General features: G+C 51.1%; 2 protein-coding genes across 5 annotated transcripts in view; one reads left to right on the top strand and one right to left on the bottom strand.

The window, feature by feature from the left end:
* MATCAP1 (microtubule associated tyrosine carboxypeptidase 1) overlaps positions 1 to 12,880 on the top strand; it is a 48,343-nt gene extending 35,463 nt beyond the window's left edge. Inside the window, exons 4-7 of the mRNA XM_005310096.3 lie at positions 962 to 1,094; positions 3,251 to 3,556; positions 6,670 to 6,767; positions 11,728 to 12,880. Of these exons, the coding sequence (XP_005310153.2) occupies positions 962 to 1,094; positions 3,251 to 3,556; positions 6,670 to 6,767; positions 11,728 to 11,892 (702 nt within the window). The 3' untranslated portion in view covers positions 11,893 to 12,880. The remainder of the gene's footprint in view (positions 1 to 961; positions 1,095 to 3,250; positions 3,557 to 6,669; positions 6,768 to 11,727) is intronic.
* A 320-nt stretch (positions 12,881 to 13,200) lies between these two features.
* The window catches only part of TMEM208 (transmembrane protein 208), a 9,282-nt gene continuing 1,000 nt past the window's right edge, over positions 13,201 to 21,482 (bottom strand). Inside the window, exons 2-8 of one of the 4 annotated variants that reach the window (XM_065567560.1) lie at positions 20,548 to 21,331; positions 20,336 to 20,431; positions 19,313 to 19,372; positions 18,979 to 19,081; positions 18,744 to 18,880; positions 14,965 to 15,049; positions 13,201 to 13,666 (exon numbers count right to left, since the gene is read on the bottom strand). In XM_065567560.1, the coding sequence (XP_065423632.1) occupies positions 13,529 to 13,666; positions 14,965 to 15,049; positions 18,744 to 18,880; positions 18,979 to 19,029 (411 nt within the window). In that variant the 5' untranslated portion in view covers positions 19,030 to 19,081; positions 19,313 to 19,372; positions 20,336 to 20,431; positions 20,548 to 21,331 and the 3' untranslated portion in view covers positions 13,201 to 13,528. The remainder of the gene's footprint in view (positions 13,667 to 14,964; positions 15,050 to 18,743; positions 18,881 to 18,978; positions 19,082 to 19,312; positions 19,373 to 20,335; positions 20,432 to 20,547; positions 21,332 to 21,482) is intronic. The other 3 variants (XM_065567559.1, XM_042860263.2, XM_005310097.4) reach the window with 3 other exon arrangements.

Raw genomic sequence — 21,482 nt, 5'->3', positions numbered from 1 at the left:
AATTACATTGTGGTTGCTATTACTGAGCAGTTCCAGCTATGTTCACCTCTTGGACCAGATCCTGTGCCACTCAGGACTAAATCCAGAACTCCCCCCCGCCCCTTGTGGACTCCAGGACTAACGGCTCCAAGAAGAAGTTGTCACACTCCCTGGAGTGGCTCACGACTGTGAGTGCCTACCTCAAGGCAGACTGTCAAAAACAGGGCAGACACCCCAAACTGCTAGTATGTTCTATAATTAGATTTCACCGACTCAGTACCAAATGTGAACTCCTGGATCACCATACCAGTCTTCCCATGGGGGCACAGACAGTCCTGTGAGACTCTCCAGTCTATTTTGCCACCCAGACAAACTGAACTTAGTGATAAATGGTCACTTACACCCAAAATTACACCACATTCAGGCTGCTTCCAGTCCCAAGAGACCAGTCACTTAGCCCAGATAAATTGGTACCTAGATCTTACACCAAAGACAATGCCTGTCCCAATCCTGTAATAAACTATCTAAAGGTTTATGAACTAGGAAAAAGAAATGAGTTACTTACAGGTTAAAGCAAGCAAACTACACACAGAAATGAGTTATCATCTAGATTCTGCGAGTGACAGAATTGTAGTGATCTGTCAATTCCAAGTGCCTTTCAGGGCAGACCCAGGAGGTAGCCCCTGGGGATCTCTGGCTTCAGTTTGTCTTCTCTGGTCCTATGAGAGTTCAAACAGCGAAGAGATGAAAAATCTCCCCATCAACTATTTCTGTTTCCCGCTCCCAGCATTCAAAGCCAATGGACAAGGCCGGCACGTACTGCTCCATGAGTGGACTGGGCAGTTAACAACGCTTTTGTCTTATAATGGCCCACCTAAATTTTATAGTCCTTCTGGGAGTGCACAGTATCACCTAGGTGTGCATGGGGCTGCCGGTTGTGACCATGCCATCATCCTGACCCTTATTCTCCATCTGCCCCCAGGTGGTCGTTCATCTGACTGAGGATCTGCTGTCCCAAGCCGTGATGATGGTGGAGAACAGCCGGCCCACCCTGGCGATTAACCTGGCCGGAGCCCGGCAATACTGGCTGGAGGGCATGCTGCGCCATGAAATAGGTCAGAGCCGGGCTGGAGGCATGGGCCATGCGGGGCGCCGGGGATGTGGACCCGCACAGGGACTCGCCTGGAACTAACGCTCCTGCTGTTGAAAGGGAATAAAATGGAGCCGCATGTTGCATGGCCTTTGTGGGGTGGGGTAGGCAGAAGGAGGCTGGAGCCTATCATGTCACAGAGCCGGGAGGCAGTCGTCCTTCCCTATAGGCCTCTGGGGTAACCACCCTGGAAATAACACCCTGAGCTGGGAGCACCTCAACCTCTCAGAGCTACTGACGATAGGAGGGAGGGAGGAGAAGAGCCAGAGGTGGTGAGGTGCTGCAGAGCCTGACCAGATCCAGTGCCAGGACCCCTTGGAGCTGGCTCTGCACAACGGCGGGTTGAGGACTCGGCACTACATGGAGAATGCCGAGGAAGGGAGGCACAGAGGGGATCGGTTAGGGCAGCAGGCGGGGGTAGGACGCCAAGAAAAACTGCTCAGAATTTTTCACAGTGGACATTTTTTTCATTGCAAAATGGCCCTTTCTTCTTCAAAGGCCTCTCTGATCCCCCTGGGGGAGTTGCCCCTTGGCAGCAAGCACAGAGCCCTCTTGGAAGCCGTGTCCATTGGGGAGCAGGACCTCCCCCCAGGTGGCACTGAACACATGGCACTGATGGCTGGAAGAGCTGAAGCACTCTCGGCCGTGCCCATTGCTGTGAGGGAAGGTTAACGCGAGTGCTGGAATTAGTTGAAAAGGTGTTAGTGTAGTATTAGGACAGGGCAGGATGGTGTTAGGGCGGTGTTAGCGCAGCGTAGGAGCACTACCACTATAGTTACACACAGTTACACATGGGGGAGGGATAGCTCAGTGGTTTGAGCATTGGCCTGCTAAACCCTGGGTTGTGAGTTCAATCCTTGAGGGGGCCATTTAGGGATCTGGGGCAAAAAGCTGGGGATTGGTCTTGCTTTGAGCAGGGGGTTGGACTAGGTGACCTCCTGAAGTCCCTTCTAACCCTGATATTCTATAATTCATTAAACTAGGGTTGCAAAATCAAGCCTTCAGAAGCACCAGAGTTAGGGCTCCCCCTCCAACCTCCCTTTGGTCTCCTTGTGCATATGCATTAGGATACAGGCTTTAATTACAGGAGCACATGCTACTTTTTCCATAGGACCCTGCCTCATTCGGTGCCCACTGAAAGACCATGCAGAGCTCTCAGACAAAGGTGTCCCCTCCCAGGAGGTGCTTTCGCAGGGCTAGGATGGGAGATGGCAAGGAGAAACCTGACGATCAAGGAGGAGACACACATTGGAAGGGGTGCCAGTGCCACCTCGGCGTCCGAAGTGCGGGTGTAGGGCTCTAGCAGGGATTCCCAACCTTTTTCTGTCTGAGGCCTCCCCCAATATGCTATTAAAAACTCCACGGCCCACCAATGCCATCTAAAAGCCAGAGCCAGCGTTAGAGAGGAGTAAGCAGGATAATTGCCCAGTGCCCCAAACCACAGGGGGCCCCGCAGAGCTACGTTGCTCAGGCTTCAGCCGCAGGTGGCGGGGCTCGGGGCACCGGGCTTCAGCCCTGCACAGTGGTGCTTCAGCTTTCTGCCCTGGGCCCCAGCACGTCTAACACTGGCCCTGCTTGGCGGAGCCCCTGAAACCTGCTCACTGCCCTCCCCGGGGGCCCCGGATCCCTGCTTGAGAAGCACTGCTCTAGAGAGAGGCCTGAGGGAGGCTTGTTCATTTCTAGTTATTGAACCATGGAGCCTAGAGTTTGTAAAAGTTTGTTGAACCCAGCAGTGAAGCCACCTGGCCCCAGGGGACAGTTTAGATATCAAAGGATTAATTGAGTATTATTCCAGCCCTCCTGCCACCAGTCCTAGAGCATAGCCAGTGGCTGCTGTGCCCTTAGCTCTGAGGGAGAAGCTCAAATGTCAGAGGTTTTGTCAGAGAGACAAGGTGGGGGAGGTACCGACTTCTGTTGGTAAGAGAGACCAGCTTTTCTTAGACTTTTATCTGCTGAAAGAGCAGCTGTGGGGTAGGGGGAGTTTGCCATGGCCCTTATCAATGTGGGGAATGATTTCCCCCCAATGCTCCTGATTTCCTAGCCCCATTGCCCAGGGGATTTGCACAGGGTGCGTGAGACACGGGTTGTAGCTGACTAATTTCTCTCCATTGTCTTCTCTAGGCACTCACTACATCCGTGGGGTGAATAATGCCCGCCAGCCTTGGCACAGCATGGAGGGCCGTAAGCGGTACGGCCTGAAGCCTGCTAACCCCACAGAAGAAGGCCTGGCTAGTCTGCACAGTGTCCTCTTCCGTAAGCAGCCCTTTCTGTGGCGGGCAGCACTGCTGTACTACACCGTCCACCAGGCCAGTCACATGTCCTTCAGCGCGCTCTTCCAGCACTTGGAGCAGTACGTCCAAGACGCCCGGGTCCGGTGGGACTACTGCGTGCGGGCAAAACGAGGCCAGACTGACACCTCACAGCCAGGTGGGCAGATAGCGCCACGGCAGAGCCAGGCCCGTGGGTGGGGATGGGACTTGGTGGTTAAGACACTGGGCTGGGAGGTTGGGGTTTGTTCCCAGCTCTGCTACTGCCCAGGGGTGAGTCTCTGTTCCTCTGTTCTCCTGCCCTATGTTCCAGCTTTTCTCATCCGAGCATGGAGGGTCTCTTGCTGGGTGTGTGCAGGGCTGGGGACTTGCTGTTTTAGGTGGGGATTGGCAGGAAAGGGAGGGTGAACGTGGAGGGCAGGTGGCAGGAGGGGGATGGTACAGACACCCATCAGCACAGGGTCCAGCATGAGAACTGTACAAGGCCGTGGTGTCACAGCTGGGCCCTGCTCTGGCTGGTGGAGTCTGTGGTGGCCCCTGCCAGCAGCAACTTTCTAACCTGAGCGCACGTGGCTGGGGAAGGGGGCATCCTGAACTGGGGCGGGGGGGTGTCTTCCCTGAAGAGTTCTCCCTTTCTTGTGTCGCTCTGACTAGCTTTGAAGGTGACCCTTTAAGTCCTCTGCAAAAATGAGTTTAAAAAGTAGCCTCAGGTCCTAGCCCAGCCCCTGTCGTTTGGCTGTGAGAGACCCCCATGAGCCAGAGGAGAAACTGGCTGACTGTAGAGGGGTAACAGGGAAACTGACTAGATGGAATGTGGGATATGGGGTCTCTGTGCACAACTCATCTGAAAACCCTACGCCGGCACCTTTTTGCTGTAGCACTTGCAGAGTTGGGTCTGTCCAGGGCTTTTCAGGACGCGTTACGCAGAGTACACGGCAGCGCTACGGTAGCCGGAGCCCTGAACTTGGGTGATAGTAACAGCTCCCAGTCGTTGTCACAGACGGGGGAACCAGCCTGTGTGTTTATCAGACAGATACTTACACTTAACACTCAGAACCCTTGTAGACAGTCGTTGAAATACTGTGATTACAAAGAGCACTGCCGCTGCTCATGCTTTTCATAGATTTAAGGGCTAGGAGGGGTCACTGTGACCATCCCTTCTGCCCTCCTGCATACATAGCTGGAGAATGTCACCAGGGATCCCTGTAGCAGCCCCATCACTCAGAGGGACTTAGGCGCTTGACTCCCATTGGTTTCACTGGGAGATAGGCACTGGAATACTTTTGAGCAGCTGCCCCTGTCTTTGTTTAAAGACTTCAGGTGACAGTGAATCCACCACACCTCTGTGTCAGTTTTTTCAACGGTTAATCATAGAACCATAGAATATCAGGGTTGGAAGGGACCTCAGGAGATCATCTAGTCCCACCCCCTGCTCAAAGCAGGACCAATCCCCAGACTGATTTTTGCCCCAGCTCCCTAAATGGCCCCCTCAAGGATTGAGCTCACAACCCTGGGTTTAGCAGGCCAATGCTCAAACCATTGAGCTATCCCTCCCTGAGTTAATTACCCTCATCTAGTTTCAACTCCCAGGCCTTGGATTTTGTTCTGACTTTATTTGCTAGATTAAAGAGTCCTCTACTAGTGCGTCACTTGTGGGGTATTGAAAACTGTTACCATTACCAGCGCTACCACTTTAAATTATAACAGGTTTCCTGCTCCTGCTTGCAGGCTAGGGGGCTCGGTAGGGAAGTGTGTGATCTGGGCATAGCAGCAGTCAGTCTGTGGAAAGCCAGCCTAGAGCAAAGTGGGGTGAGTTAGGCCTCTCTCTGTCTTAGGGAGCAGCCTGCTTCGTCTCTCTCTGGGTTTTTTTGGTTGTTTTGGGTTTGGGATCTGAACTCTACGGGTACATCTACACATGCAGCTAGGGGTGTGATTCCCAGCTCGAGGTAGCTCTCACCCAGCTAGCGCACTACAAATCAACTGTAGCTATGAGCTAGGCATGCTGAGTATGCGCCAGACTTTCAGACAGGTACATACTCAGGGGTGGCTGGTCCGTCCTGCAGCTCGCACTGCCACAGCTACGCTCTGGTTTTAGCACCGTCTCTCCTCAAGCTGCGCCCCAGCTCCAAGTGTAGACAGTCTAAGAAATGACGTAGCACTCCATGGCAGCCTGCAGAAAGAGTATTTCTGGTGGGTGGGTGGGTGGGTGTGCGCTGTGAACATAACAGAGAATGCTGGGACGGCTTCTTTAGGAAAGAAAAATAAAAGAGGATGATGAAGAGTAGAGATAAAATGGCTACCTACTGCAGTCTGGAGAGTTTCCAATTTAATGGGGGGAAAAAAGGAAGATTTTGCAACATACATTCAGAGACTTGAGCAGTATTTTTACACGTATGCTATAGAGGATACTGATAAACAGAGGGCTGTTTTCCTAACGTTGGTGGGAAAAACGACATTTACCATGCTTAAGCTTGTGTTGTCCACAGAAACCTGCTGAGCTGGAGTATAAAGGAGAGTCTAGAACAGTGGTTTTCAACCTTTTTTCATTTGTAGACCCCCTAAAAATTTCAAATGGAGGTGCGGACCCCTTTGGAGATCTTTGCCATAGTCTGCGGACCCCTAGGGGTCCCTGGACCACAAGTTGAGAACCACTGGTCTGAAGAAACCAGACCACACAGCTTCTCTCAGAGCCCCCTAACCTGCAAGCAGGCCCAGGAAACCCCTTATAGTTTATAGTGATAGCTTTAATTTTCTCCTACGCAGATTTCATCTCCTCACTCTTCACCCCCTTTTCCAGGTCAGTAATGGATATATTGGAGACCACTGGTCCTAGTACTGACCCCAGCCCATTGGATTGCTTCTGACCTCACTTACACCAGCTCTGTCCTAGTCTAACTCTAAGGGCTGCCTACCCTTGGAGCTAGGGCTGCAGTGCTGAGCGTGTGTAGACGTACTCACGGTAGTGCTCGTCGAGCCAGCGCATTACAAGCAGGAGTGTAGCCACAGCAGCACTGGCTACCCATGTACAAACCCAGGGGGGCTGGGCGGGTTTGTACTGCGGCTGCACTGTGATCCTTTTAGCTGACGAGAGCCAGCACGGTATGTCTGTGTGAGCTGGGCACTGCTCCCCTCGCGCCAAGTGCAGACACCCCTCAGCTGACGTCTGTTGAAATGCTGTTGATTTGCACCAGAGTGGGATGAAAATTAGGTCCGCAGCAGCCAGCATGCTGGGAGGTGGCTGGGCTCCCACTTCTCCTCCTTACTCTCTTCCAGGCTGTTTCAGTAAGGATCAAGTGTATCTGGATGGAATTCTCCGGATCCTGAGGCATCGGCAGACTATTGACTTCCGGTTGCTGGCAGCACTGGGCAAGGTAACAGCCTGGAGTGATGGACAGAACCTGTTTCCTGATGTGAAATCAGTACATGGGAACGGTTCTGCTGCAGGATGGGCCATGGTTTATGGATTATTTATGTGATGTTTTTACACCCCCAGCCAGTGCGATAACCAGGGTTCTTCCCCTTGGTCTCAGGGATGTAATCGTAAACTTTGCTATTTGATTAATGTAAATACTCAGGAGATTAACATGAAAAACCCAGCTTTGGTCATTAACCCTGTTCTTAAATGATGGAATTTAGCACAAATACCGAATAGGAAATTACTGCGGAAAGGGATCTGGGGATTATAGTGAATCACAAACTGAATATGAGTCAGCAGTGTAACACTGTTGGGAAAATGCAAACAGCATTCTGGGATGTATTAGCAGGAGTGGGGAAGTGGGATACTGTGAGGAAACACAAGGAGAAAGGTACAAGATGGGAAGCCTCCTGATTCATACTGAGAAGGTAGGGCAATCGGCTAGTTATTTTAGGTGCACGTACATGGACGCAAGAAGGCTGGGAAACAAGCAGCAAGAATTGGAAGTCTTGGCACAATCAAGGAACTATGATGTGATTGGAATAACAGAAACTTGGTGGGGCAGTTCACATGACTGGAGCACTGTCATGGATGGATATAAACTGTTCAGGAAGGAGAGGTACAGGAGGAAAGGTGGAGGAGTTGCACTGTATGTAAGAAAGCCTGTTCAGAGTCTTTGGGTTAAGTTTAGAGGCGAGAGCAACAAAGGTGATGTCATGGTGGGCATGTGCTATAGACCACCAGATCAGAAGGATGAGGTAGACGAGGCTTTCTTTGGACAACTAACTGAAGTTTCCAGATTACAGGCCCTGGTTCTAATGGGGGACTTCAGTCACCCTGACATCTGCTGAGAGAGCAATACAGCAATGCACAGACAATCCAGGAACTTTTTGGAGAGTGTTGGGGACAACTTCCTGGTACAAATGCTGGAGGAACCAACTAGGGGCCGTGCTTCTGTTGACCTGCTGCTTACAAACAGGGAGGAATTGGTAGGGGAAGTAGAAGTGGGTGGCAACCTGGGCAGCAGTGACCATGAGATGGTTGAGTTCAGGATCCTCACAAAAGGAAGAAAGGAGAGGAGCAAAGTATGGACTCTGGACTTCAGAAAAGCAGACTTTGACTCCCTCAGGGAACTGATGGACAGGATCCCCTGGGAGGCTAATATGAGAGGGGAAAGTTGTCCAGGAGATCTGGCTGTATTTTAAAGAAGCCTTATTGAGGGCACAGGAACAAACCATCCCGATGTGCAGAAAGAATAGCAAATATGGCAGGTGACCAGCTTGGCTTAACAGTGAAATCTCTGGTGAGCTTAAACTCAAAAAGGAAGCTTACAAGAAGTGGAAATTTGGACAGATGACTAGGGAGGAGTATAAAAACATTGCTCAAGCATGCAGGCGTGTAATCAGGAAGGCCAAGACACAATTGGAGTTGCAGGTAGCAAGGGATGTGAAGGGTAACAAGAAGGGTTTCTACAGGTATGTTAGCAACAAGAAGGTGGTCAGGGAAAGTGTGGGATCCTTACTGAATGGGGGAGGCAACCTAGTGACACATGATGAGGAAAAAGCTGAAGTACTCAATGCTTTTTTTGCCTCGGTCTTCACAGACAAGGTCAGCTCCCAGACTGCTGCACTGGGCAACACAGTGTGGGGAGGAGGTGAGCAGCCCTCAGTGGAGAAAGAACAGGTTAAGGACTATTTAGAAAAGCTGGACATGCACTAGTCCATGGGTCCAGATCTAATGTATCCAAGGGTGCTGAGGGAGTTGGCTGACGTGATTGCAGAGCCACTGGCCATGATCTTTGAAAATTCATGGCGATAAGGGGAGGTCCCGGACAATTGGAAAAAGGCAAATATAGTGCCCCAGGAAAGAAAGAGAACCCGGGGAACTACAGACCACAGTCAGCCTCACTTCAGTCCCTGGCAAAATCATGGAGCAGGTCCTCAAGGAATCCATTTTGAAGGACTTGGAGGAGAGAAAGGTGATCAGGAACAGTCAGTATGGATTCACCAAGAGCAAGTTATGCCTGACCAACCTGATTGCCTTCTATGATGAGATAACTGGCTCTGTGGATATGGGGAAAGTGGTGGATGTGATATATCTTGACTTTAGCAAAGCTTTTGATTCGATCTCCCACAGTATTCTTGCCAGCAAGTTAAAGAAGTATGGGGCCGGTTTTGTTCAACATCTTTATTAATGATCGGGATGATGGGATTAATTGCACCCTCAGCAAGTTCGCAGACGACACTAAGCTGGGGGGAGAAGTATATATGCTGGAGGGTAGGGATAGGGTCCAGTATGACCTAGACGAATTGGAGGATTGGGCCAAAAGAAATCAGATGAGGTTCAACAAGGACAAGCGCAGAGTCCTGCACGTAGGAAGGAAGAATCCCATGCATCGCTACAGGCTGGGGACCGACTGGCTAAGGAGCAGTTCTGCAGAAAAGGACCTGAGGATTACAGTGGACGAGAAGGTGGATATGAGTCAGCAGTGTGCCCTTGTTGCCAAGAAGGCCAACGGCATATTGGGCTGCATTAATAGGAACATTGGCAGCAGATCGAGGAAAGTGATTATTCCCCTGTATTCAGCATTGGTGAGGCCATATCTGGAGTATTGCATCCAGTTTTGGTCCCCCCACTATAGAAGGGATGTGGACAAATTGGAGAGAGTCTAACGGAGGGCAACAAAAATTATTAGGGGGCTGGGGCACATGACTTACGAGGACAGGCTGAGGGAACTGGGCTTATTTAGTCTGCAGAAGAGAAGAGTGAGGGGGGATTTGATAGCAGCCTTCAACTACCTGAAGGAGGGGTTCCAAAGAGGATGGAGCTCGGCTGTTCTCAGTGATGGCAGATGACAGAACAAGGAGCAATGGTCTCAAGTTGCAGTGGGGGAGGTCTAGGTTGGATATTGGGAAACACTATTTCACTAGGAGGGTGGTGAAGCACTGGAATGGGTTACCTAGGGAGGTGGTGGAATCACCATCCTTAGAGGTTTTTAAGGCCCAGCTTCACAAAGCCCTGGCTGGGATGATTTAGTTGGGGTTGGTCCTGCTTTGAGCAGGGGGTTGGACTAGATGACCTCCTGAGGTCTCTTCCAACCCTGATATTCCATGATTCTATGAGTGTTGTTAAGCAAGACACAAAAAGTAATTCTTCCACTCTACTCTACACTGGTAAGGCTTCAAGTGGAGTATTGTCTACATCTGGGCACCACATCGGGAAAGATGTGGACAGATTGGAGAAAGTCCAGAGAAGAGCCACAAAAATGATGAATGGTCTAGAAAACATGACCTGTGAGGAAAGACTGAAAAAATTGGGTTTGTTTAGTCTGGAGAAGAGAACACTGCGGGGAGGGGAGGAGCATGAGAACAGTCTTCAAGTACATAAAAGGTTGTTATAAAGAGGAGGGTGAAAAATTGTTCTCCTTAACCACTGAGGACAGGACAAAAAGTAATGGACTTAAACTGCAGTAAGGGAGGTTTGGGTTGGACATTAGGAAATACTTCCTAACTTCAGGGTAGTTAAGCACTGGAGCAGATAACCTAGGGAGGTGGTGGAATCTCTGTTTTCAGTGGTTTTTAAGAACAGGTTGGACAAACACCTGCCAGGGATGCCTAGATAGTCCTGCCTCAGTGCAGGGGACTGGACTAGAGACCTATCCAGGTCCCTTCCTGGCCTGAATTTCTATGAAAAAGAGAATGGATACAAGTGCGAGTGAGGGAAACAAATGGTTACATATAAAACAACCATAAAACACCAACTAGGGCTGACACTTATTACTAGTGACCTTTCCGAGCCAATCAGGTAGATTCTCTCCTGACAGTTCAGTCTTTTGCAGCATTTGCTAGTCCCCAGGAGCTAGGCCAGCATCTTCCTTGCAGCACCGCCACTCCCCCAGGTTCTTTCTCAGTGGCTGGATGCTGCAGCATGTCTCTCTCCACCCTGTGAGACACTGATCAATCCTTTGCCTTTCTGCGGAGGGCTGTCCCCTCGCTGCCATAGCAGCCCGTCTCACTTCAGTGGGCTGATAGTGTATCGTCGATGATTTGCCACTGACCGTTTGGGCTGCTGCAGTGGTGGACAACAGCACTATAGGGTATGTAATTGGCTAGCAAATTAACCAGCCTACCTGGGGAGTCTCCCAAGAATGTCACCACACCCGAGAGACTCTGTGGGTCCTTCTTTGGTTTAGCTTGGCCTGGGCAGTCAGAGGCTAATGTGTATTTCTGAAGCTCTGGCCTGACCCATTTCTAACTGCGGGGCTCACGTCGATACATTTGCTGATGTAGGCCTAGGGTAGGTGCTCTGGTCCCTGTCACGGTGATAAGGGTGTGCTTATTTCTGTTTGTTCTGTGGCTGAGCAAGGCGGTGCCGGCCCACCCTGTACCTGGCCCTCGCTGCAGCCCCACCAGGTGCACGATGAGTTCCTGTCAGTCCAAATGAGCCGGTGTTTGTTGGGCCTGAGAGAACGTGCCTGTGCTGTGTCACCTGCCTCCATATCAGCAATTTCTGCTCCAGATGGGAACCTGACCTGCCAGGCTCCACTATCTGCACAGCTCGTTGGGTCTCATGCACTGCAGCGAGAAATCAGAGTATCTGTTGGAAGCCTCTCCGTGACCCCTCCACGTCACCCCACCCTAGAGTCTGGAGCTGGTGGGTCACAGCCCCCCATCCCTCCTGGCCAGAGCGACCATGTAGCTCAGGTGCCTGGAATTCCTGGGAACGTTCCAGCCATTCTTGCTACCATGTGGTGCCCTCTCAGTAAGGCTCGGGCTGGTGCAGTTACATTAGCAGCCCTCCCCCAGATACTCTAGCAGGAGGTGAGTGAATCAGAAAGCATGCGGGGCTGCGTGTGTGCAGAGATCCCCTTGGATGGCTGGCCTGAGGGCCTGAAACATCTGTTTTCTTTCCACCAGGTCTCCTACGAAGATGTGAATCAGCTGAAGAAATTTGGGGTTCTGGAGAAGGCGCGAATCCCCCATTTCATGCAGGACATGGAACGGTACAGGCAGCAGCTGGACCATATCATCGCCACCAACAGACTGAACGAGGAGGAGCTTGAGCAGTTGCTGCCGGACTGACCAGGTCTGCGGGGTCCTGCCCTGCCTGCCCCGTGGCAGAGTCCCATTTCCCAGGCCACACGGCCTTGTGGACGGGAAGCCTTTGGCACAAAAGGGAGTTGTCTTGTGTGCGTGTCTGACTGCAGCCGTCCCAAGCATTTAGGGTGCCCAGGGGCCTGCGTATTTATGATTCATTTTGTGACTGGTCGGCAGGTCAGTCCTCACCTGGAGGAGGCAGGCTGCCATTTCAGGGCTTCCTCCCATCCATTCAGCATCGGGTCCTGCAAAGGGAGAGCCGGTTGGGTGGATTCCTGCAGCAGGACATGGCTTAGCAGGATGGAATGCAGCGGGGGGGGGGGGGGGGGAGGGGACGATGGCTAAGATGCATGCAATGCCATGGGAGGGAACTAGCACCAGAGGTGCTTTGGGGGTTGTGTTTTTTAAATGCTGTTGCAGGGGGAGGGAAGGATGATGGAAGATAGTTAAACAGCCCAAATCCAAGATGGAGAAGAGAAATGTTGCTCTAGGAATCACTGAGAGGACTGTGAAGTCTGCAGATCATAGATTAAAACCCTCGGAGGGAGCGGTGGCTTGGTCAGGGAGGGTGGAAGGGCGTGAGGTGTTGGAGGAGCAGAGCTGGACGAGAGGATGAAGGAGCACCAGGTCTGTTCTAATCTAGATTGGTTCTTATACTGTGCTCATCACTGTAGTACCTGGGGAGAGGGGAAGCCAGACAGCTCGGAGTGACTTCTCTAGTTGGTGAGAGGGAACTGGATATTATTAAAGAAATCCAATTTGGGCTGCATGCCATGAAAAGCTATTGACAGCGCGATATTTCCTCATCAGCAGGCGCTCTGGTCAGCACAGTCTGCACCAGAACTCAATCAACTGCTTATTTGCTTCCCACTCTTGGTCTAGACATTGCCTGTAAAAATGCCTTTGCCCTTAACCATTCCTCAGCTGTAAGGAGGATTTTAATTCCCACAATAAAGATTTTTTCCCACTCGTGTTTACATGGGAAGTGTCAGTGACGCTGGAGGCCTCACTAGGGGACTAGCGAAGAAATGGGGGAAAGTGTCACCCAAGAACTTGAAATCTGAGCACCAGCTTCTGGCAGTGCTGGGGGACTATTGTGAACGGTCCCAGCCTGTCAGGGATAGTTCAGTGAGAGTAGCCAGCTCCACTCTGAACATCCTTTCTCCATTGCTTAGAACTTTGTCAAACTTTCCCTTGGCGGCATGACATTTTCCAGCTCTCATCTCCGCCTGCTGGTAATTTTGTTGTTGTTGCAAAGTTTGTCCCTGAAGCAAACATCGGCCACCAGTCCCATCGCTTAGATTCTCCTCTTTAATATATTTCCTCCAACAAGGCAATTCCCAATCCCCAAACTCATTACACCGTTGCTTGAAAAAGCTATTTACACATATCCCATCGTAACCTCCCTCCCCCTTGTCAAGTAAGGCCCCAAGTGGTGGAGCAGCCCCTGACATGACCATCAGAAGCAGTCAAGGGAAGTCTCTGGCAGCCTTTAGAGTGGAATGGATTGATGAGAGGGTGACAGACACTGTGATGGTTTCTGATTGGTTTAAATCGCATCCCTGATGAAGTAACCAGGTGGAGATGGTGAATTAGATCGAATCCACCCCCACGTGTGTAGCTAGAAACGCTTCATCTGGCGGCGCTCCTGACGGCGTTGCTTCTTCTCATTTGGCTCCTGGGTGGCAGCTGAAGAGTCGGCCGTGAGCCAGGGCCCCAGGATGTTCACCCACAGGAGATAGAGAGCCCGTCCTGGCGCCTACAAAGCACAACAGGCAGCAGAGTCAGTTACTGTAGGACGCCACTCGGCTACCAGGGACCGCAGAGCTCTGGAGAAGCTGATTCTACATCCAGACCTGGGTCTAGTCTGTAATGACGTCAGTGCGGGTGAAAGGTGCCCCTAGATACGTGCCGCAGTCAATGGGAGCTGCAGGGGCTCCGCACTTTTGAGAATCACCCGCTTCTTTAGGGGCCTAAATATAGACTTGAGGCCTCATGATCGGAGCCTAGTCATGAAAATCTTGGCTTCAGTTCCTAAGATCTCCACAGACCAGGCCCCACTTCCCACCAACGGGCTCGCCCCCATTCCAGGAGGACTGCTCCTCGGAACAGGAGAATATGGGCTACACCATTTCAATGCTTATTCAATTCAGTCTATTCCTCCTGACAAGACGCCCAGTACAGGGGTCAGACACGAGGCCGCTCCGCCGACAAAGGAAAATATTCTGAGTTATGTTTTAGTCAGCCAGCCATTTATAACGGGTGGCTTCTGCCACACAGACCCACTGGTGACAAAGCTAGGTAATAATCAGGTTGCGGTTTTTAATCAGTCTATGCAGGAAGTTCTGTTTTGATGTACGTCTACCTGTGCCAGGTGTTAAAGTCTGATAAGTTAGAAGGGGAAAAAAATAAAAATAAAAATTGATTTTCAGGGGTGCTGAGCACTCAGCAGCTCCCCAGTTCAGTCAGGGTTGCCCCTGCACCGACATGGGCAAGGCAAGGCAGGTAAGTACTCACAGCTCACCCCTCACCATGCACATGTAAAGTATCAATGCGCATCCCAAGACATCCTGGACTCTGCCCCAAATGCCCCTCCCCCATCGATCATTGCCCGCTGGGCCTCTCACTGTCCAAGGGCTTTCAGAGAGGTGGCACCCAAACCCCGGCAGGCCTCAGCATTCCCGTGCATAACGGCACTCTCTTCTGGAGAAGACTGGGGGAGGGCTGCATGGTTTACCAAAAACCAGCTCTAGGCTGGGAAGGGAGGGTGAGAAATGAAATGGAAATAAGGTGTAAACAGCGAGAGTAATTAACCACTGGGACAATTTACCAAGGGCCGTGGTGGCTTCTCCATCCCTGGCCATTTTTAAACCAAGACTGGCGGGTTTTCTAAAATCTGCTCTGGGAATTCTGCTGGGGCAGGTCTCTGGCCTGTGCTATACAGGTGGGCAGCCTCGGTCCTTCTGGCCGTGGAGTCTATGAACTGGAGCAGAGCTGGAAGGGAGAGCAAGGCAAGGTTTGAATCTGGGGGTAGGGAGAAGGGCCCCAAAGACTTACCAAGAGCCAGAAGTACCAGACATAGAGGGAGACGCAGCTGAGCACTTGGACAATGGCTGTCAGTAGGATCACATCCTTGAGGTGCCTGAGAGGGACGGGAAAAGCAACAGGTTAATTGCACTGAGCCAGGGCCCGTTTTCTGTACTGAACATCTGCAGTCCAAACCCTGTCGTCAACACTACAATTCTGCTGCCACTACAAAGCTACTGGGCTCCCCTCTAGCCCTTCCCAGTTCTCCTTTGGGCAGGAACAGTCCCATGGCTTTGGGAAACCATGTGTTCAATTCCCCATTCTGCCATGTGAGTTAGGGCCTCGGAGAAATAGTGTCTTCAGAAGACTCAAATAGGGCTTTAGGCTCCCCAGCGGAGGGGCAGGGCAGGCCTGTCTGAATGGGAGAAAAAATGATCAACGCCATTACAGGCAGCTACGTATGAATTTTGGCCTGTGTTCTGCATGAAGCCTGCTCGCTCACAGGACCCTGACTGGCAGCACTAGGAGAGGTGTTAAACTTTACGGGGCAGTCCCATGCCATAGCAGCTAGCCCCTCCACATACACACAGCTGCTGAGCTAACACAACACAGCATCCCATGGATAAACATACCCCAAGGGGCACAAACAGCCGGAGGGTCAACTGCCCATTACTCATCTGACCCCAGGCCAGGTTCCCCCCCCCCACCACCACCACCCCTTTGATTTCCCACACACAAAACCATTGAGGTAACACACAAACAGCGAGAGCCATTGGCAGGGGTGGGCTGAATTGCAGCTCTCACAACAGCATGATACGTTTGTCTTCTACACAGCTCAGACACACCCGGACCGTTGTAATGTGCACAGAAACATGACCCCCGGCACTCACGTGAAACAACACGTACTAGAGTAAGAAATCAGTAGGCTGGCATACAGACACTGCATCAGCGGAAATGAGCATATCTCACTGTATGTGCCGCACCAAGCTACCCAGCATTTGGAAACAGCTTCTCTGGGTAGTGATCTGGACCTGACCACACAGCACGTGAGCACCTCGCAAACAGGAATGAATTTCTCCTCACCACAGTCCACGGGGACTGAACCTAGATCTCCCAAGTAACAACTGCCTATACCACATCCTCGAGGAACGTACAAAATCCTCTTTGGGGTTAGACGGGACGCTGGAAATACATTCCAATCAGTACTGTACAGAAAGCAGTTTCAAGTCAGCATTTGTTCCTGTGGCAAAGTAAAACGTGACAGGACTGTCGGGTGAAAGGGAAGTGTAACAATGCTTCTTGGAGTGTTTCAAATGGCAAACTGACATGAACTGGACAGCTGAGAGTACAGCACATTAGTCCTAACACACTGCACACCTATTCTGACTCTGCTGGAAAAAAGTGCGCAGTAAAATACGGGAAAACCCAGAGATCACATCACTGGAGACTATTCCAATGCACAAACACAAGGGGGCAGAGTGGAGCAGTAAACCATAACTGCATTTGGTGACTTCGGTGTCTCTTAGCACATCTATGCTGCATTAATAGTGGGTTTTTGCATGCACTATTATTCATCTTGGACAAAAATTATTCTAGGCAGTGAATTGTAGTATATCAGGCAAGTAAAAACTCTCTCTACTGCCAGGCAAAAGTAACTCAGGACAGTTGTAACAGGAGAGATAGAACTTACATGAGCTGTGGATTCAAGGGACATATACAATCCTTTACCTTCACTTTTTAGAACAAGCCAATAAAAGTCCCATCCCTGCCAATCACACAGCTTGTATTGTGAAGCACCAGGCCACGTGTCACATCTGGAGCACTATCATTATCCAGCCAAACAGTTTCCCATCGTACTAGGAGGATTTCAGAAAAGATCAGGTGGTTCCGTTGTTTCACTACCGCTCTGCCCTGTACCATGTGCGTCACACAAAGGCCCCAGCAAGCTTTCCAGAGGTAAGTGGCCAATGAGAGCGAGAGAGACACTAAGCAGTAAGGAGACAAGGGAGAAACCAAGTGGGTGAGGTGGCGATACCCAGGCCAGTTGCGCCAGAAGCTATAGTGCAAGCGGCCCTTGCACCAACACACGAGCAGTTTCTTTTTCTGGTGGTAGCCAACTTCCTCCTCTTCCCCCACCTCTCCTTGCCTGAGTCCTCCCTTGCCCAGAAAGTTTGAGAAAGTTTTTGGTTTAGCTGCAATGTCAACTTTGCCAACATGTGCAACAGACACAGAGGGCAACAGGAGGAGTCGCAGAGTTGGGATGGCAACAGTGCAGTCAGGTTGGGATGGTTCTGCAGTTCTAAGCCCCTGGTTCCCACCCATCAGCAGAGCCTTAACATTCAATGCTGCAGACATGCCTTCAGGGAGGGGATGCCACCCTGGGCCTCCCAGTGGAATTCAGTTTTTCCCCTCAACGTTTTCCACAGAATTTTAGTTCCAGGTTTAAAAAGGTGCCATTTCTTGCCTGTCTGTCAGAAGGGGGCCTCCTGAACATACAGCAACGCGGCGCCATCTGCCCAAGCCTGCACGTTAACCCCCCTGATTGTCCTGGCACCAGCTGGCACCAGCTGACACGCCGCGACAGACCACTATGGCGACATCACCGTACCGTACAGGGCACCGTAGGAAGGAGTCAGGGATGTAAAAGGTTAAACGGTTAACATTAGGCTTACCGTTAACCAACCGTAACCATTAACACTCAGCCCCCGGCCCCGCTAGAGCCACCTCGGTTAACCGGTTCAACGATATAATTTTAATTGTTTTACTGGTTAACTTTTTAAATGATATTTCCATCCCTAGAAGTGAGACTTTGTGTGTACTCCCCTCACTCGGATACTTACCCAGCTCACCCCTGGAGCAGACTGCCTGCCCCACCAGCGCCTCCTACTGCCTGGCTCTCTTCCTCCTGGGAGCGCCCCGGGCCCGAGAACAGGGCTGGGCACTGAACACACACAGACACACTCAGTCCCTGCCCCAGAGAGCTGACAATCGAAACAGAGCAGACAGATGCAGGGTGGGGGAAGGGACAGACACAACCAGAATGCTTCACCTCGGATGGGGAGGACCTTTAACAAAGATTTGACAAATAGGTGGAGGGGACTGACTCTCTCTGGAAAGCGTGGGCTGGATCTCCGAGGAGAGGCCAGAGAGCAAGGACTTGCTCTTGACTACACACAATCGTCTGGTCTTTCCTGTAAGCAAGCTGAGGGTGCCTGAGTTAGCTTAGCTCAGACATATAATTCAAGGTCTGTTAAGCAAGCTTGCTTTTCTTTTAATTCCATTGTGTCTCTTTTTAATAGGTCTTACTTTGTTCTAAGGAAACAACTCTTGTGTAGGTGCTTCAGGCAGCCAATCCAAGGAAAAGAACTTTGGAGAGCCCTAAACATCCCCCTCAGTCAAAGGGCAGGGGAAGAGCTGTCCTCTGCTAGAGAATGTAACACCCCAGGAGAGAAGCCAAAGGGCAAAGGAGGAGTTGGCGGAGCAGCTGGGTACGGTCACCCATCCAGCCCAGTGAAGGCCCTAAGCAAGTCACTATCTCAGCCTAGCACACTTCCTGGGGTGTCCCGTTACTCACTTCCTGGAGGCGGAGCTAGACGTTCAAGCAACGAGGACAGTTCGACGGATTCTTGGGAAATGACAAGAATGATTAGAAAGTTTCCCACTGGGGAGAGCAAGTGAACTCTGTGGGATGGTCTCCGAGCTCAGGCTCTGCTATGCTTCTTCCCACGCTCTCAGGGGTAAATGGGTCTGTGTACGCGCTCAGGCAGCAGGTCCTGCTCACCTGGACTCGTGTGGGTGTGGACACTCACTCTGCCATCCCCTGCTCCATATTCAGGTCAATTCCCCCGTCAGCAAGGTTGCCATCGTCCGTGAAAGACGCCTTTGCCATGGAGCTCATGGAGCGGTAACTGGCACCGTAGATCACCATGCTAAACACAAACGCAACCTGCAACAAGCAAAGAAAGATCAGCCATGAAAGCGACCAGCCCATAGGGTAAAGCAGCAGGAGCGGAGCAGAGCCCCACAGCAATTATTTGTACTGACATTTCTGGTCAGGGAAGATGTTCTCGTCTCAGCTGGGTAAAAGCCCCTCATGGGGTCTGTGTCTCCAGGGAAACATGGCTTATGCACTGCCTATCAGAGCAACCTGGAAACAATGAGGGGGCAGCAGGCCCAAGACAGTGTGAGTGAATGCCAAACTCCACACTAACCCCAACAGGAGATCTGAGGGGCGCTGTTTGAACAGCCAGTAAAGATTCCTCACAGCCCCAGGGAGAAGCAGAAGGAAGGGCGAGAGACTGGAACAAATACCCCAGCAGGTGTTACCCCCTCGCTTTCTCCACCCTGAACAGGGAAGGGTCAGAGATCAGGGACTTACCCAGGTCCAGAAGGAGGCTGTTGTGTAGAAGATCACCAGGTTCACAACTGCATAAATGGCCTGAAGACATGGGAAATAAAGCCAAGCAGCCAGAATGAGCGAGTGTGAGGGGAAGGAACACCTCAGGGACGGGACAGCTTTGGGCCTTCTCCCAATATGCTATCATGAAAAATGGCCTGAGTCTCAGACGGTCACCCCCGCTTGCACCTTGCCTTCTTCTCCAAGATCTATTGCCCTACGACGCTGGAAAAGGAACGCTCCAGAGAGCTCCCTGGATCCAGACAGTTTTCAGAGCCAGGCAAGCCACAAGCCTATGAGCTTGCTCCAGCAGAGCAGAAATCTTAGTCTGACTAGGGGTGAAATCTTTAAGGCGAAGGAGAGCTCCTTGCTTTCTTAGTGCTAGTTCTTAGCTCCTTCATACCTCCTAGCCACACCTGCCTTTACAGTACGCAATAGGCCAATACATATATGGAGTTTGGGGGATTGTTTCTGTCATGTGGGGCTGTACATTTCTCCTCCTCCCCACAAAATAAAAACCCAAAGAAAGTCTTCCCCACCCCCGAGCTTTCAGAGTGCTGGGTGGGAGAAGGTGCACTTCCCAACCTGCAATCCCTCACTACAGGCCAGGTTTGGGTCAGCTCCCTCCCTGCTAACCCATTCCTGGAAGTTAAAACCATTCCACCTCCACTGAGAGACAGAGGTGTCAGCTCTTTCCCCAGGTCTCTGGGGACTCAGCAAGGTGTGTCACTGCTCCCCCGACAGCCCCCAAGTGCAGAAGTTACGTGAGGCCATACGGCCCTTTTCATGTTCGCCCTGACTGAAATGGAGCTGCCAGCCAGAGAAGGAATCCCTTCTTCAATTCCCCCAACCCTTCGACCCCTAAGGCCCCACAAAAGGATGGGACAAAATAGGCATCTGGGAAGGAAGCAGTTTCCTGACCAATATGCTTGGATTTGCCTTTGCAGCCAATAGCCGTAGACTGGAATTCATAGCCCTGGAAGACTGATGGGGAGAGACACTCACATTAGCACCAAGGATGATCCGCAGGTAGAATTTCAGAGTCTCCTTGTTCTCTTCAAAAATCTGCTTTTTGCCTTTGGTTCCCACCTTCCCCTTTGGCTAGAAAAAGAGCGCAGCCTTTAACACATACATCCTTGCCCCCCTCTGCTCACATCTCCATCCCTTCTCCAAAGCTCCTCCTGCCTACACCCCCTCCACAACCCACTGTCACTGACCCCAAAGGCAGCGCTGTTGAAGCCTGGAGTAATTATATAGCGTAGACATTTAGCTGCTTTGAGTGTGGAGACACCAGAAACCGAGTGCTCTTTTCAATATGGTCTAAAGAGAAAAAAAAATCTCAGTTCTGTCCAGCCGTCGTTGGGCGAATTCTTGTACACATGTATAATTTGCTTGCGGGACTGTAGGTTTCTTGCCCCAGCTGTTGTAGGTGGCCGTTAAGGTCAGGCCCCTGGCTTTGCTTCCATATTACAGGACGGGTTGAATTATGCTGTCAGGTCATTTTCATAGTAGTTTTCTGGTGGTCGATATTTAGCCTGTGGCTTTTGTTAATGCCACTTAAGCCCTACAGGCTTCTTCTGCTCCTGTGGTTGTCAGCAGTCTGCACTTCCGAGGCCCATCTAGGTAGAGCTCCGTGTGGGTTCTACCCCAGCATTTATAAAGCATAGTTTAGTTGGCTGGTCTTTGGGCATTTTGTAGATGAACATTTTTTGTTTATCCTAAGTTGACTTGCAAAGTCCAAGCATTGCCATATGCTTCTAACTGTTGTCAGTTTCTCTGGAGGCCAGCTTATGTGGGTGAGCATATCATCCCCAGTTTCTACCTCTGTTGTTCAGTCGGAGCCCTGGTTTGGAGAACTGTTTCAAGAGAGTTGGTCAGTCATTGATGTCTACAGGCTGGACAGGGCAAGGCGACATCTCTGACACTCCCCTTTCTTTCCTGAAGGTCTCTATCTGCATGTTGTCTATTATAACCCTACCCTTGAGGGATCCATACACAGCTCTAAAGAGACAGTCAATCGAAGTCATGTCAATTAAATAAACGAGCATCACGTTCTACATCCACCCCCAAGATCCCCTCACCATTTTCTGTGGTTTTACAATCACCCCCTCCCCACTCCCACACCCCGCTGTGCAGCCCTCGTGGGGGAGCA

The sequence above is a fragment of the Chrysemys picta genome, chromosome 14 (genome assembly GCF_011386835.1).
Source record: "Chrysemys picta bellii isolate R12L10 chromosome 14, ASM1138683v2, whole genome shotgun sequence".
Taxonomy (NCBI): domain Eukaryota; kingdom Metazoa; phylum Chordata; order Testudines; family Emydidae; genus Chrysemys; species Chrysemys picta.
This window is presented reverse-complemented; position numbering and strand designations above follow the sequence as displayed.